General features: G+C 31.2%; 2 protein-coding genes across 2 annotated transcripts; one reads left to right on the top strand and one right to left on the bottom strand.

Moving 5' to 3' along the window:
- Positions 1–891: 891 nt before the first annotated feature.
- LOC115874600 (histone acetyltransferase Tip60) lies at positions 892–4,608 on the bottom strand. The gene is made up of 8 exons (XM_030889805.1): positions 4,419–4,608; positions 4,285–4,342; positions 4,162–4,230; positions 3,863–4,103; positions 3,608–3,803; positions 2,437–2,845; positions 1,262–1,424; positions 892–1,196 (listed from the first exon to the last, which is right to left on the bottom strand). The coding sequence occupies exons 1-8, from the start codon at positions 4,467–4,469 to the stop codon at positions 980–982; spliced, it is 1,404 nt and encodes a 467-aa protein (XP_030745665.1). The 5' UTR covers positions 4,470–4,608; the 3' UTR covers positions 892–979.
- Positions 4,609–4,791: 183 nt separating this feature from the next.
- LOC115874601 (kelch domain-containing protein 3-like) lies at positions 4,792–15,386 on the top strand. The gene is made up of 7 exons (XM_030889806.1): positions 4,792–5,199; positions 5,272–5,410; positions 5,467–5,753; positions 5,814–6,038; positions 7,807–8,002; positions 11,830–12,000; positions 15,166–15,386. The coding sequence occupies exons 1-7, from the start codon at positions 5,112–5,114 to the stop codon at positions 15,233–15,235; spliced, it is 1,176 nt and encodes a 391-aa protein (XP_030745666.1). The 5' UTR covers positions 4,792–5,111; the 3' UTR covers positions 15,236–15,386.
- Positions 15,387–15,692: the final 306 nt, after the last annotated feature.

The raw sequence follows: 15,692 nt of genomic DNA, 5'->3' as shown, positions 1-15,692 counted from the left end.
AGCAACACTGCCTACTCTACTAAGCTAAGTCCGACTCGTCCCATCGCGTCGTCTCTCGACAAGCGGGCCGAGGTTGCCATATTTCAACCTTAAAGCTCTTGCCGCGAGTAATAAACAAATTAACAACCTGTATACATTCCAATGCCAATGAGTTGTGTACAAAATTCAAACAGCTGTCAATTTTAAATTTAGCACAGCTCTCATTGGTTGTTGGGAATGTCAGTGTCGCCAGCGACAGAACGTAGTTCTGAGAACGGTGATTTAAGAAGTTATTTTTTAATAGTTATTTACAGTACAAGTGTGTTTATGAACATGATTACAACGAGTGTGAACGATTAGAACGACGAGGTCGTAGATCGAGTCGTTCTAATCACACGAGTGGTGTAATCATGTTTAAACGCACGTGTCATGTACAACGTTTTATTTACAACCGAAAAATAAGAAAATGCTGTTTTAATTTTCGTTTATTAGTCGCCCACCTTTCACACCTTTAGCTATGACATTTGTCACATTTTTTTCTGAAAAGTCAGTTTGCCCTGTCAAGTAAACGCGAGCACTTTTTGCCCAAAAAAATCATTTTAAAAATTACGATGAGCGATTCCGAAAGTCTCACTTCAGATGTAGAAGCTCCCGTAGTACGTGCCACGGAATCATTATTGCCGGAAAAGTTAATACATTTAGATGTTCGTAGTTTTTCATTATTATAAAAACTATTTATAGTTGCATTATAGATTCATAACACCACTAGTTGTGTTATGAGTCTCATAACGTAACTGAAATACTAAAAAAATAGTGATGTAAAAACGTTATAACTAAATGGTTGTAGATAAATATAATTTATTCGTTCATTGGATTTGAGTTTATTGAAGTATTAGGATATAAATTAAACACTTAATCAACTTGAAGATATTTATTTAAATTCTTAAACATAAATCACAATTAACGATTCACGTCAGTCCTTTTATGAACACAATTAACACTACCACTTTGCCCTTTTACCCCAGTCCTTTGGAGTCCAATGGAGCGCCTTAGAATCGATTCTAATCGACCTACCCTGTATGGCTTTATAATGCTGCTGCATTATTTCTTTACTCAATGTAATAATGTACTGGCCTTTATAATAATTAATTAAATTTAAGTTCTGCAATGTCGAGATAACGTCTTCTTTCTTAATACTAGTTAATTCACAAATTTCACTGAAAACAGAAATAAATTAAATTAATCGAATTATTTAAAAAAACGTGTTGATAATTTGACTAACTTGATTGTAATTTGAGGTTTTTCATTTTCTCCTATAGGTTTTATTGAGAGTAGAATTTCTAATATTGTTTGAGCCCAATAACTTCTGTAGGAGAGAAGTCCTAAATCTGACAGAGGTTTTTCTGGAGATCCAGTTTTTCCTTCAAATTTAGAAAGTTCATAACCTAAAAATTTAATCGTAGATTTTATTTTAGTAGCTTTAATTTAAAAGTAAAGACTGTACAGCCATCGTTCACCGTTACGTCATCACTATTTGTCAAATATGTGTTTTAGGGTGTGTCTGAGATCAGTTCATATTGTTTAGAAAATTTTAAGTACGTTCCTATATTTAGTATCCTCCATTCACGCAGTTGTGCAGCTCTGAACTATTATATTCAAGAACGCGATACTCTAACTCCATTCAATTGAGTCATAAAGTTCCAGAACTGTTCCGCGTCATATGGAGGCACCAGGCTATCGCGGCACAGCTCGTTCAGAACCGTTCTCGAGTAGCCCAGGGGCGTAAAGCTCAGAACTTGAAGTTCGCGAATGGAGGACAGCAATTATTGATTGAGCGAGTTCCGTTTTTTTCGCCATTTATTCATTTTTTCTTGAATTCTTCGTCAGCTACGATACTTTTAATTCCAATCCTTTGGACTATTGAAATTCCTATTTCTAAAGCCATCAGTAACTGGCTATATTATTAACGCTATTAATTTGTATTTTACATAGGAATATTACACTTTTGCATTGTACTTACTTCATATACGGCGTCCACGGGCAAGAGTGTTCTATCAGCGTCTCTTTCCCGAGAAAAATAATTTATGAGCTTAGCAACGACCTCTTCTTTATTTTGGTTAAGCCTTTGAGGCACTTTTGCAATAAAAAAATTTGAATTTTGTTTTACAGCAACAACCAAATTTTAACTTTGACATTGATCGATGTCCGTCAATAAAATTATAACCCCAAATCAAATGACAATGACAATTACTAAAAGGAAATTTTGATATTGATCGATATCCGTCAATAAAATTATAATCCCAAATCAAATGACAATGACAATTACTAAAAACAATATGCAGTAATTTACGAAATGGCGTAATGACGCCACCGCTCTTTCATATGGTTGGCGAGTGATGAGAGAGTTCGACAATATATGACGTGACGTTGAACCATATTTAAACATTCTATACTTACTAAATTCAATAAGCAACTTTCCATAGCCTTTTCTCTGATAAGGAGGCAGAGTTAAAATACATGCAACATTATAATCCTGAGTCGATTCTTTTTCTTTTGAGAAATATCCAACTATATGAAACCCCCTGTGATCAAATACAGTCATGATGTAAAACAGAAATGGATCTGTGTCGTAGTACAGAGTTTTGTGGTCGAGAAATAACTTGGCTAACAAGCATAAATTTTGAGCATATACTTTGTTCTTTCGACCATCGATTTCGAAAAACGATACGTTATCTTTTCTATAAATTTCATTTCCAGGTGGATGTCTCAGATTGCACTTTGCCAAATGTCTCTCTAAGCACTTTCTACTTTTTCTATATTTTAAACAAAATTCACAAATATATATACATGGCAATTTAATCATTTCCTAAAAATATACGTATTGTAATGGTCGTTATTAAGAACAGTCTATACATAATCAGAACGTTTTACCTGTCAGTCTTATCTGTTCAGTCAAAACGTTCAAGAAAAATATTGTGTGTAGACAAAAAAAACTGGTTTTGTCTAGAAGACTACTAAAAAACAATCATTGCCTACACTGAAGAAAATTTAAATTTTAATATAGAGTTTTAATCAGTGTCGATATGACATTACAACAATAGTCACAAAAGCCACCTTGTGATATTGAAAAATAGCATCATAAAGTAATGAGAGTTGAAAAAATTGCAAATTGTTGGTGGCAAGTTCATTTCCCTCTTAAAAATTAACTAAAGCCTGTGTTGACATGAGTCAAAAAACAAAATGCTCAGGAAGGAGACTTATTGTTGGACTTCCTCCTATTTTGTTTTATAATTATGTTGTGTTTATATTTGTATTGTATTGCTTATATTTGTTGTTTCTTATTTTTATATTTGTTCTGTTTTTATTTTATTTTATATTTATCATATTTTGTATACGATAATTCCAATACATCTAACAATGTCAAATGGAAATGAATGAATAAATAAATGATAAAACCACATGTAAAACTTCTAGTATATAATGGAAAATAAATTTCTTGGAGTTTTAATTTCTATATTAGCAGTTCAAGGCAAGAAACTCTTATATAATTTTATTACTTCTAGTATATAATTATCTGACAGGTAAAACGTTAAAAAAAAGCCATTTATTATATGAAGAGACAACTTACAGGTGGATAAGGTGCAAAATACCAAGGTCGAATTCTATGAGGCCCCAATTCTATCATTTCTATATTCTTCATCCTAGTTACTATATCGTCATGGTGAGACACCATGCTTCCCGACTGTCTTGGTCCCCCTGGTGTGGGTTGATTTGGTGGGCCATCTTGTGAATCTTCGCCTTCGATCGAAGGTCCTTTTCTTTTTCTACAAAAAAATATCCAATACAGTAATTATCACAGTCACCATAGAGAAAAACTAAGCACCTATTAATTTTCTTTTGCAATGCTGCAGCTAAAACAGCGTTGCCATTTAATAACTCTGTACTTGGTGTCACTGGACTTGGCGGTCTTGAAACTGGCCCACTAATATTACTTATGCCACTTCCTATTTGTGCCTTTTTCGGTGTAGATACTCCTGTACCAGTGGTTGCATCTTTTCTAGGAAAATGCACCTTACGTGTATCGAGAGAATCTTCAGTAACCCATTCATCCAGTCTTTTATTAACTAGAAATGATAAAATTAAGATAAACGATTGAATAAAAGACGAAATAACAGTACTTACAGTCTACATAATGGACATAGTAATATTTGGCATCGTCAATTTCTTTTATGCTCACAATTTCAGCTAGCGCTACAAAAAAATGTTCGAATAAAGGATTTTAAAAAATATGATGGTGCGACTCACGCCAATCTGAGGTGCCTTTCATGTGAACCGGTAGACGACAACCCTCAATTAAGGAGGACTAAAAATATATATCTTTTAATCAGACCTGGCTAACTCCAAATTAGAATTATTTTTCTTATTCCGAAGATACTTACAACAGAATCACATAATGTACTATCGTCAACATCTTCCATTTCAATTTTCATTTATAATTTAATAAATTTATAAACTTAATAGCGGTTACTAATAAAAATAAACTGTTTTATTCTATTCACAAAAACATTTAGAAAATAATCGGAAAGTACAAACATCAAACATCTGTTGTTGACATATATAGTGACATAACTGACATATGACAACACATTAATGACAGCTCTGGTTCTAATAAGTTTGTCGAATACTAAAATTCGGACGAACGAAATTTTATGGCGACATCTAAAGACCGGTAGTATAAAATAATGGGTAATGTATACAGAGAATTAACAAAAAAAACATGACGAGAAAAGAAGGAGAGGAAATTAACCATTTCTCCCTTTATTTTTTATGTCATCTTTATTGTCATTTGTCTCCTAACGTCCCAAACTTTTTTTGTCCAAAATGAGATGTATTGAATTAAAAAAGGCCTCACGCGGTGTTTTTGATTATCATTCTTTTTAAATGAGGGTGTAGTGTTTTTAAATAGTGTATGGGTGAATAAAGGTAAGTCACCAAATAAGGAAGTATTTTCAGTGATTAAAATCGAGGCCGAAAATACGCAAAAAGTTGAAAATTGTAAACAACCAATGCAAGTGTTGATGAATTCTTTTAGCTCGACATAGATACAGTTTTTTATTTTCTGTTTTATCAAAATGCGGTGGATAGCTCATATCGAAGGGTGCCCTAAACGTGTTAATCATGCAGCTGTTGCAGTCAATCACAAGATATATTCTTTTGGTGGTAAGGATTATTTTTGTCTTCTTACTTAATATCTATATTTGTAATATTTCATTGAAATACCTTCACTTAAAGGCTATTCAACTGGGGAGGATTGCAGAGGATACACCTCAATGGATGTGCATGTTTTAAACACTCACACAAATAGATGGGTAAAGCATCCTGTTAGTGATCTTCCTTATTTTGAAAACGATGATATTTTGCCATATCGAAGGTAGGGTTTTGTAAATAAACTAGCAGTAATCTATTTTTTTGTTGAATTGTTTTTAGGTATGGGCATACAGCTGTTGTTTATAAAGATAACATTTACGTATGGGGAGGAAGGAATGACCGCTCATCCTGCTCTGTTCTCTTTAAATTTGATACATTTTGGCATTGCTGGATGGCCCCACCAACAACAGGATCGGTACCGTTAGCCAGAGACGGTCATACAGCCTGTGTTTGGAAAAATTACATGTTTATTATTGGAGGTTACGAAGAAGAAACAGATCTTTTTGCAAAGCAAGTTTTTTACTTAGATTTAGATAGTTTACATTGGAGTTACATTGTGTGTGGAGGTAGGATTTATCAGTAGATAAATTTTAAACAGTTTGAAATATAATGTAAGATTTTTATAGGTTATGAACCAACCCTTCGAGATTTCCACACTACAGTTTGTATAGATGATAAAATTTATCTATTTGGTGGCAGAGGCGCAATGTTAACAACAAATTTTCAAGGGATTCAAGCACCATTGGAAACCTATTGCAATAATGTGTGGTATTTGGATATGAAAACCTTAAATTGGCACTGCTGTAAAGCCACTGGGGACATTCCTGTAGGTAGAAGAAGTAATTCAGCTTGTAAGTTTTATTTTTACGTATTTTTTTATTGATTTTAAACATTATTTGCTTGATTTTATGTTCAAACGGTTAAACCTTTTTTATTTAAGCAAATGTTACACAAAATACAGTATATATTGCTAAGATAATATATTACCTCCATACATAATTTACATCAATCATCTTATGCAAATGGAGAAAAAGATGTTATTTAATATGTACATTAGGTAACAGCTATTATAACCAGTTAAGAACAAGGTGAAAGTGATCTTAAATGAAAATGAAAGTAGTTTGTACCAGGAAACATTAGGTGTGAGTTGGATTTTTAATGCATCATTGAGTCTACTAGTAATAATAACAGACTTTATTTTAAAAAATACAGTATTTAATTTTTGAAAGTAGGTTTCAAAGCTATTTTTTTATTTAAGTTTAACATAATGAGATCCAAGAAAGTTACAAAATTATTTGTGTTAGTTTTATAGCTCCAGAAATGATTTGGTTAGAGTTTATTTCTTTCCAATAAATTCTACTTTAAATAATTTGTATTGTTAATGCCTTTTTAAAGTACTGGGCATTTGCAATGGTTTAAAACAAAACAGTAGATTTTAATAACTTATTTATGGCAGTAAAGAACAATTACTTAATAGTATTTTTTATTAGATTTATTACATAAACAAAGTTAATTTTAATTATTTTACTTTCTCAAAATTATTTACTATGAGAGCATGCCATTTAAACAGTTCATATTTATATTTAAAATAGTCAAAATTTATAAATTTATTTACCTAACTAAATAATGATGTGATTAAATTTGTTAGATTAAATTTTGCATCTAATACCCCCAATATATACAGGATGTTCCATTTCACTAAAACAAGTTATTGTGGTTTAAAGCTAGTAGTAAAATAAGTATATATAAACTATTTTGGGTAAATTAAAGTAAACTGTTATAAATCTAAATAATAATGTCCACAAACTAATGCCGATTTTGAAATTACCTAGTTACTAACAGTCATTAGAAAATGTCATGGCGACACCAGCCATCTTGATTGCCGTTTTATTGAAAAATCGCTTTTTATTCTAAATCTGAGCTAGATAGGTATAGAAAACCCTAATATAGTTTGAAATAGCTTTTGAATCTGCTTCGATTTATTTAAAAAAATATAAGGCGTTGTATTTGAAATAACGAAGTTTTTATGTAAAATAAATATTTAAAATAGATCAGCAATTTTGATACCCCTGTATAAATTTAAGGAAGCAATAAAAAATGTCAGTAAAGTGTATTTCTCTACCTTTAAACTCAGCATAAGAATTAATTCTGAAAAGTAATGTACAGGATGTTGATAATCTATTCTATTGTAGCATATTTAAATTAAATATCTCAAAAACCAATGATTTTAAACATATTTAACCCTTATAATAAATGCCTTTTTTGGGTTCAAGAATCCAAAAATGAAATAAAATACCGGGTGTTCCATAAGAAAAAATATAACCTTGGTATGGATCTTAGTTCTGAAACACCCTGTATATTTCAAAATAATTTTAAATTGCGCACATTGCGTCCACACATACATATATGCATAAAATATTTTGTTTCTACATCTTTCCTTTTTGGTATAATCAACCGAGGCGATTGAGGTGCGCCACCCTGTATAATAAAATGTTAAATTATTGTATAATAATAAAATTTTCTAAAACTATTCTAATTTTTTTGTATTTGTTAATCTATCATTGAATCAACCTTGTATAAGGCAAAAGTGTAACAAGGTTCTTTTTGAATTTGTTGCAGTCGTGCACAACAACAAAATGTACATTTTCGGCGGGTTCAATTCGGTGAAAGCGAAGCACTACAACGATCTGTACATGTTCGATCCGGAGACTTGCGTCTGGACCAGACTGAGCCCTAAAGGGAAGAGTCCATGCGAGAGGAGAAGACAGGCCTGTGCCAAAGTTGGCGATAAGATTTTCATTTTTGGTGGAACCAGGTAAATAGTTTTTTATTTATACAGGGTAGTCCGAACTGTATTCCGGAAACTTGGGCAGCATATTCTGCATATAAAAATAAGTAAAAAAGTTCGTATAAATGTATGTCCTAAAATGCTTAGTTTCGGAGATATAGGGTGTAGAAGTTTTATTTTTATTTCGATTTTTTCCAAATAATTTCTGAAGTAACGTCAATATTTTGATGAAAATTTGTTTCTGGAGTTTTTGTCATGAGAAATATGATTTTGATGTCAATATGACTCCTATCTGTAGGGGCGCGACCTCAATGTGTTTTAACTGTTTTGAAGAGTAATTACTTTTCTCTCTCGTCCGTACCTGTATGAAACTACTGAGTGAAAAAATATATATGTATTTCTATAACTTTTTCTTGATAAAAGTCGCTACGAGCAACCGTTCTCAAGATATTTAGAATGGAAGTAGTCAGTACATGTCATTATTCACAAAAAATAAACACGTTGAGTAGATAGTTATTTGATTGAAATAAAATAAATTTGGGAAATTTTTATTTTTTTAAATTAATCATAAATTTTTCTGCGAAAAAATGATGATAAAAGAGTTCCTGTTGAACTTTTGGCACAAGAACATTTCAAATTTATGATTTCAATCTAACTATTTAGTCAACATGATGACAGGTATTGATAATTTCGATTCCAGATATCTCGAGAAACATTACTCGTAGTGATTTTTACAAAGAGACCTTTTATACGTTAAAAATGTCATAAAGGTATATTTTTTAACCCAGTAGTTTTATACAGGTAGGGACGAAAAGTTACTAAACTTCTAACCAGTTAAAAAATATGTAGGTGGCCCTCACAAGTAGGAGTCATATTTACCTCAAAATCGAATTCCTCATGTCAAAAAACTTCCAGACACCAATTTTCATCCAAATATATACGTTATTTTATAAATTGTTCGGAAAAAATCGAAATAAAAATGAAACTTCCACACCCTGTATCTCCGAAACTAAGCATTTTAGGATATACATTTATACGAACTTTTTTACTTATTTTTATCTGCAGCATATGCTGCCGAAGTTACCGAAATACAGTTCAGACAGTTAATAATCACCCTGTATACAGGGGTATACAGGGTGATTATTAACCTATACACATAAAGTTGGGAAATTATTGCTGATGACAAAAATAATGACTAATAATTAAAAAAAGTTAGTAAAATATTTTTATTTACGGAGATTACAAACTATTTGAAATAAAAACAAATAACGTAAATTTCATTAAATTGAATGTGCATTTACTGATAAAGTTGATACATTTTTGTGAAAAAAAAACTCAAATTATTTCAGAATCTAAAAATATTTTACATTTTTTTTTCATTATTGGTCATTATTATTTGTCATCACCAATAATTTTCCAAGTTTATGCGAATAGGTTAAGAATCACCCTGTATTATTTTGGTGAAATATATTTTGTTTTATAACGTCTGTAAACAATTAAATCATCAGAGAATTATGTAAACTTAGAGGAACTGAAACAGTTATGTATACTCTACCGAGTTACATAGATTTGACTGCATAGCTACGACTGCATAGCTTTTAATCTCATAATATTGAGAATATTTTGTTGAAGGTACCATTTTTATATTAAGATTTCTCTCCATATTGAGAGAGACCTCTCAAATGTCTTTATATTTTATATTTTATTGGACCTATACCGGGTGCGTTTCAAAAGTGGCTCACCTCTATAACTTTTTTATTTGTTCAGTTAAAAAAACGATTGTTTTCGGTCACTTCCTTTTGATTTTTAAATGGCACTCTAGATATTTTTTTACTATATTCGATAGAAAATAACACTCTGAATAGAATGACATATCCTATGTCAACTTTTGACATTTTCGCATATGGTTTATTTGAAATTATAACTTGCGATTCGTAACGAAAATTTGATTCATAATACGAAGTGTGTGGTATCAATTCGTAAAAAAATGCTTTTTCCAAACATGCTAATGAGCCACCCTCGTTCCATTTGAAAAAATTGAGATATGATAGACGATCAAATCTATTTTTCCAAGGCCCCTTGATTAAGAATTAGTGTTTTTACCATAGCTATGACACTCTAGATTGAAATTTAAAATACTATTTTTTATTAAGCGAGAATGTCAAAAGTTGACATATGATATGTCATTCTATTCAGAATATCATTTTCTATCGAATGGAGTAAAAAAATATCGAGGGTACCATTTAAAAATTAAAGTTGTAGTCATTTCCGGTGAAACAGGAAGTGGCCAAAAACAATTGAATACGTCAATCAATCCTAATTTAAGTTATATACTAACATACCTAATCTCGTTTTTTTATGAAAAAATAAAAAAGTTCTAGAGTTGAGCCACTTTTGAGACGCACCCGGTATTGAAATATTCCGTTCCAAGACTGACTATTTCTACAGAATAGCATGTACACTATGCGATGTCGTTTGCACGAATCTTGCCCAAGACAAGAGATTAAAATCTATGGAAAAGTACCAAGAAATGTTGTTTTCATCTTTTGTAACTCCGCGATTGTGCGTTTCGCTTTCATAAATACTTTGATTTATACCGTATTTATCAAGTCAATAAAAACATTTAATTCAATTAATTATCTGGCCTTAATTAAAATTGTCGTATACAAAAAATTGTTTTCTATAAAAACAATTAAATATTATGTCATTTACCAATACTATTGGTAAATAGGTTTGTCAAACTAATACTATATTTTTTAATGTTTATTTTATTTGTTTTGTTTTAAGTGCAAATACTTTGTTTACATGATAATACACATATTTTATTACATGATTATTTTATAAAATTAAATGACGTTATAATCCTTATCTAGATTAATAACTATGAAAAAATGAATGGCTTCATTTAATCATTTCTTTTGTTACCTACATTATAATAATTGTTTTATTTATATTCGTCATACATTGATGAATACGTTATTTTTGAGCGAAAAAATTAGTTAAAACAACTTTTTAAACAATCTTTATCACAGTCTTTATTCTTTATGGTAGGTTTAGTTATCAAGTCTGTGGGGAATATACTGGGTAGGCCAAGTTTTAGTAGTAGGACTAGAAAAGTATAAGCTATATCAATTAAACTTTTAGTTACGTAATCGAGGGCGTGATTTTTGAAATTCATGTTGCTATCCATCGACATATTCGGCGCCGGACTGACTGAAATTTAAATTATCCGCTGGGGATTCAGGTGGTAGCTCTGCTGTAAATCAACATTCCATTTGAAAAAATTGAGATATGATTAAAAATGCGATTTGAGCATTTTCTAACTGGCCAGGACAGGGCTCTAAAAACATTAGAAAATCCAATCTATTTTTCCCAGGCTCCTTGATTAAGAATTAGTGTTTTTAACATAGATTGAACTAACACTCTAGATTGAAATTTAAAATACAATTTTTTATTAAGCGAGAATGTCAAAAGTTGACATATGATATGTCATTCTATTCAGAATGTAATTTTCTATCGAATAAAGTAAAAAAATGCCGAGGGTGCCATTTAAAAATCAAAAATTGTAGTCATATCCGGTGAAACCGGAAGTGACCAAAAACAGTTGAATACGTCAATCAATCCTGATTTATGTCACACACACTAACGTATCAAGTCTTGTTATTTTATCTGAAAAAATAAAAAAGTTATAGGGGGTGAGCCACTTTTGAGACGCACCCGGTATAGTTTGTTGGTATTTTTTTACTAATTTTAGTTAAAAAAAAGTTGTTTTACATCAAGAATACATATTTTACATTAACACCAACTGACAATTTTGTGGTCAATTCTGTATTTTTTTTACTTTTTAATTTTAGTCCTCACATTAGCAGGGGGGATGGAGAAGATCTAGGAGAGGCAGGTTTGGACGGATTGGTTGATCATAGCGATATGTTTATTTTAGATTTGAATCCTTCTTTAAAGACATTGTGTATGATGGCCGTGAGGGAACATAACCTGGACGATTCGCAGTTACCACAGAGCTTAAGGTAATATTTGTTGCGTCAAATACAACCCTGGTTTATACAAAATAATTATTAAAAATAATCACAAACAATTAGTCCTGTTAACCAAGATTTACTTAACTACTGGTATGCTGCATGTCTGAATAAAAACTAACACTGTTACAAGTGTATTTGTACGTTACATTTTAGTAACATACTTTAAATAAAAAGATCAAGGAAGGAGGAATATAATGCTATCGATGTATTCATGCGTGGTAGACGGCCCTAGGGTGGGGATCATTCAGTCCTGTTTGACGATTCATTTGTCACATTTTAATTTGATTTCAAATTTTGTGAATTTGTCAGTCTTTACTGAGCTTATTTTGTATTATCTATTATTTATTCTACTACTGATAGTTGTTTAATGGTAGTAAATCTACAAGGAAATGTTGTGGCAGACCTTAAATTAACAGTGACACTATTGCATAGATAAAGGAAATAAATTTAGATTGGAAAGCCCGTCAAAATAGATAATTATTTTGGGTCGCGACCGTTGTACGCGATTTGGCGCTGCTATAGCGGTTGCTAACAACAACCGCAAACAAAAACAGAAATATATTTTTTTTAAAGCTGTGCTGTGAACTGTGAACTGCAAAAACCATCGTGGATCGTGGCATAACGTCGGTTTCCAATGTTTCATAGGTATTTCATACATATCCTTAAATAAAATAAAGTTTCTTGTATGCAACGCACTGTATTTTATTTATAAAATTAAAAGAAAATAATAATAAATTTAAATAAATAATATTTGGCGACATAATTCCGGAAAAAGCCGAACTGCTCGAAAATTATCAAAAACTTTGGGTCGCGACCGTTGCAAGATTAGTGCCAATAATGCTTTCCAATCTAAACTTGTTTCATTTATCTATGCACTATTGCGATTTATGAAAAAAGACTGTACAATAGTTGGTTGTTTAGCGTGCGGTAGATTACGGTCAAAAATTGAGGGAAATAATGGAATAACTTTTTGCTAGTAGGTAAGTGACTATATAATATACATACGTGTAGTAAACTGATCATTTATGAAATTCACTTAAAATTAACTAATCATACATTTTTTCTTGCATTTTTGCTTTTATTTACTACTTGTCAAAGAATTTAGAAACGTGAGTTTGACTTACGTGCTTCATGCCCACTTGCACCGTTTGTATAAACTTTGTTTAAAGGCTAAACAGTGATTAACTATACATATTTTATTATAGTTAATCACTGTTTAGCCTTTAAACAAAGTTTATACAAACGGTGCAAGTGGGCATCAGTAGCGTATCGGATGTTTGTGTTAATAATTAATTATTATAACTTATCTATTTTTATTAGAATTATATATTTTTATAACAATTTTAATAATAACCAACATTTATTGACAACGTAAAATAAAACAACAAATTGTTTAGTCTACCCTACATCATATTTTTACACATTTTGAATAAAATTAGAACGGCACTGATAAACCGGAATTTAAGTCGGCCATTTTACGAGCCCGTCGCGTTCGATCTAAGATTTTTGATATGCTCCTTCCTTAATCTTTTTATTCAAAGGTAACATATGGTAATCGCAAAACAATTTCCGATGCACGTGATCAACTTTGAGCGATGGCAAGCTTGACAAGCGAGGGCGACAGCGCTGCCAGATTGTGATGGATTTATAAGATGAATCTTAATTTATGTGCCCGGTGGCGTAGAGGTACAGGCTCTCGTCTACCAATCTCAAGGTAGTGTGTTCGATTCCCATACCCGGCATTGCATCAGCCGACTATTTTTATTAAAATAAAAATAGTTTGGGTACCTAGGTCGACTCAGCCTTAAATGAGTACTTGGGATTTACAATCCTGAGGTAATAATAGGCGGTTGAAGCGTAGTGCTAGCCACATTACCTTCCTTGTATACCGAACGGCTCTAGTATGGCAAGCTGTACCTTGCTACACCCAAGGCGTTAAACGCTATATACGGGAGCTATTATTATTATTATATATCTTAATTTAAAAGTGACAAACAATATATTTATTATATCATTTTTAAAGATTTTTACGTTTTATTTTTAATTTAATAACTATTCTATTTTAATAATTAACGGATTTATTTGCTTTATAGCTTATTTTCCTTATTACTTATTGGCAAAAACTAGTCCATTATGAAGATTATTCTAAGCGTTATTATGGGATATTTATTTATTTATTGATGTACATCTGATAACGCCATAAGTGGTAATAACAAGTAAGAGGGTGCTATTAATGCACAAACTAATAATCACAGAATTTAATAAAAACTAACGTAAAAATAACTTTGAAAGTGGTGTAATGTGCTTATCAATCAAACCTACTTCTCTGACTGCGGTCAAGGGTAATAAAGGACCTTTATTGTCACGTTCTCATTCAAAATAGTTTCATGGAAGCTGAAAGTTCTTTGCTTCGACTGTTTAAATGCTACGGCATATTTTCAACACACAAATTCCAAGAAACGCAATACAAAAACTCGAAAATTTAGTTCTTAAAAGAACTGTTTGTGCTTAAAGTGCATTTTTTAAAAACGACTATGAAAATAGGCAAAAAAGCGAGAATTATTCACAAAGATTCAACAACACGATATTATACCAAATAATGACTGACACTAGGATTATTGTCAAATAATAAAGGACAACATTGATGAACACGGTGCAACGTGCCCAACACAGCGATTAGTTCTTTTAAACGTTCTTATAAAGAACTGTTTGTGCTTAAAAGTACAATTTTTAAAAAAAGACTATGAAAATAGGCAAAAAAACGAGAATTACTCACAAAGATTCAACAACAACACGATATTATACAAAATAATGACTGACATTAGGATAATTGTCAAATAATAAATGACAACCTTGCTGAAAACGACGCAGTGTGACCATCATAGCGATAATAAAATTCGGTTTAAACTAATTTTTGCAGCTTTAATCAAAATAAAATATCTGTTAAACAATCATTTGTTCTATAAAGTGAAATGAAGAGCTGCTCGGTATCTTAAATTATACAACAAATTTAAACATTTTTACCAAAATTTCATTTAGTCAGGTTTATAGACTTTAGTATCAATGTCGATACGATTGATGACTTGCATCGGAAAATGTTTTGCGATTACAATAGAATTCATATAAAGTTTTCATTTTTTACATATTATATAGGCTAGAATTGATGAATATGCATCTACCGAATAAAATTACAATGAGCAGACCAAGCAACTCAGCTGGTTAAGTACAACGCAGAAAAGGAGCCAGTACGCTAAAGAATATATTATAGTCGTTTGCTAGGCGACACTTGGACATTTAGCGAAGAAATACAAAATAACACTTACCCCTAACATGTTCCATTCATTTTTATAAATTAAAATTGACAAAAAACAATACATCTTTGTGTAAAATTATGTATTATGCAGAATAACATTTTCGGAAATTTTTGCCCATTATACGTAGTGTGATACTAAATATAATTAATTAATTAATTAATTTTTAAAATTAATACAGATAATTGCATAGTCAGATTCAAATATACAAATTAGAGTAAATGTACAGGGTGAGTTTTCTACGATGTTCTCTATGGGTATCTCGGAAACTACTGGAGATAGAGAGTCGGTTAAATGGGGAAAGAATTGCCGTTTTGTTAGGTCATAAATATGCCCCTTTCAGATTTTTGAAAAAGGTCATGGCTTAGT

The sequence above is a fragment of the Sitophilus oryzae genome, unplaced genomic scaffold (assembly GCF_002938485.1).
Source record: "Sitophilus oryzae breed Bouriz unplaced genomic scaffold, Soryzae_2.0 scaffold_1297_pilon_pilon, whole genome shotgun sequence".
NCBI classification, from domain to species: domain Eukaryota; kingdom Metazoa; phylum Arthropoda; class Insecta; order Coleoptera; family Curculionidae; genus Sitophilus; species Sitophilus oryzae.
The sequence above is the reverse complement of the archived record's forward strand: the minus strand, read 5'-3'. Positions and strand labels throughout refer to the sequence as shown.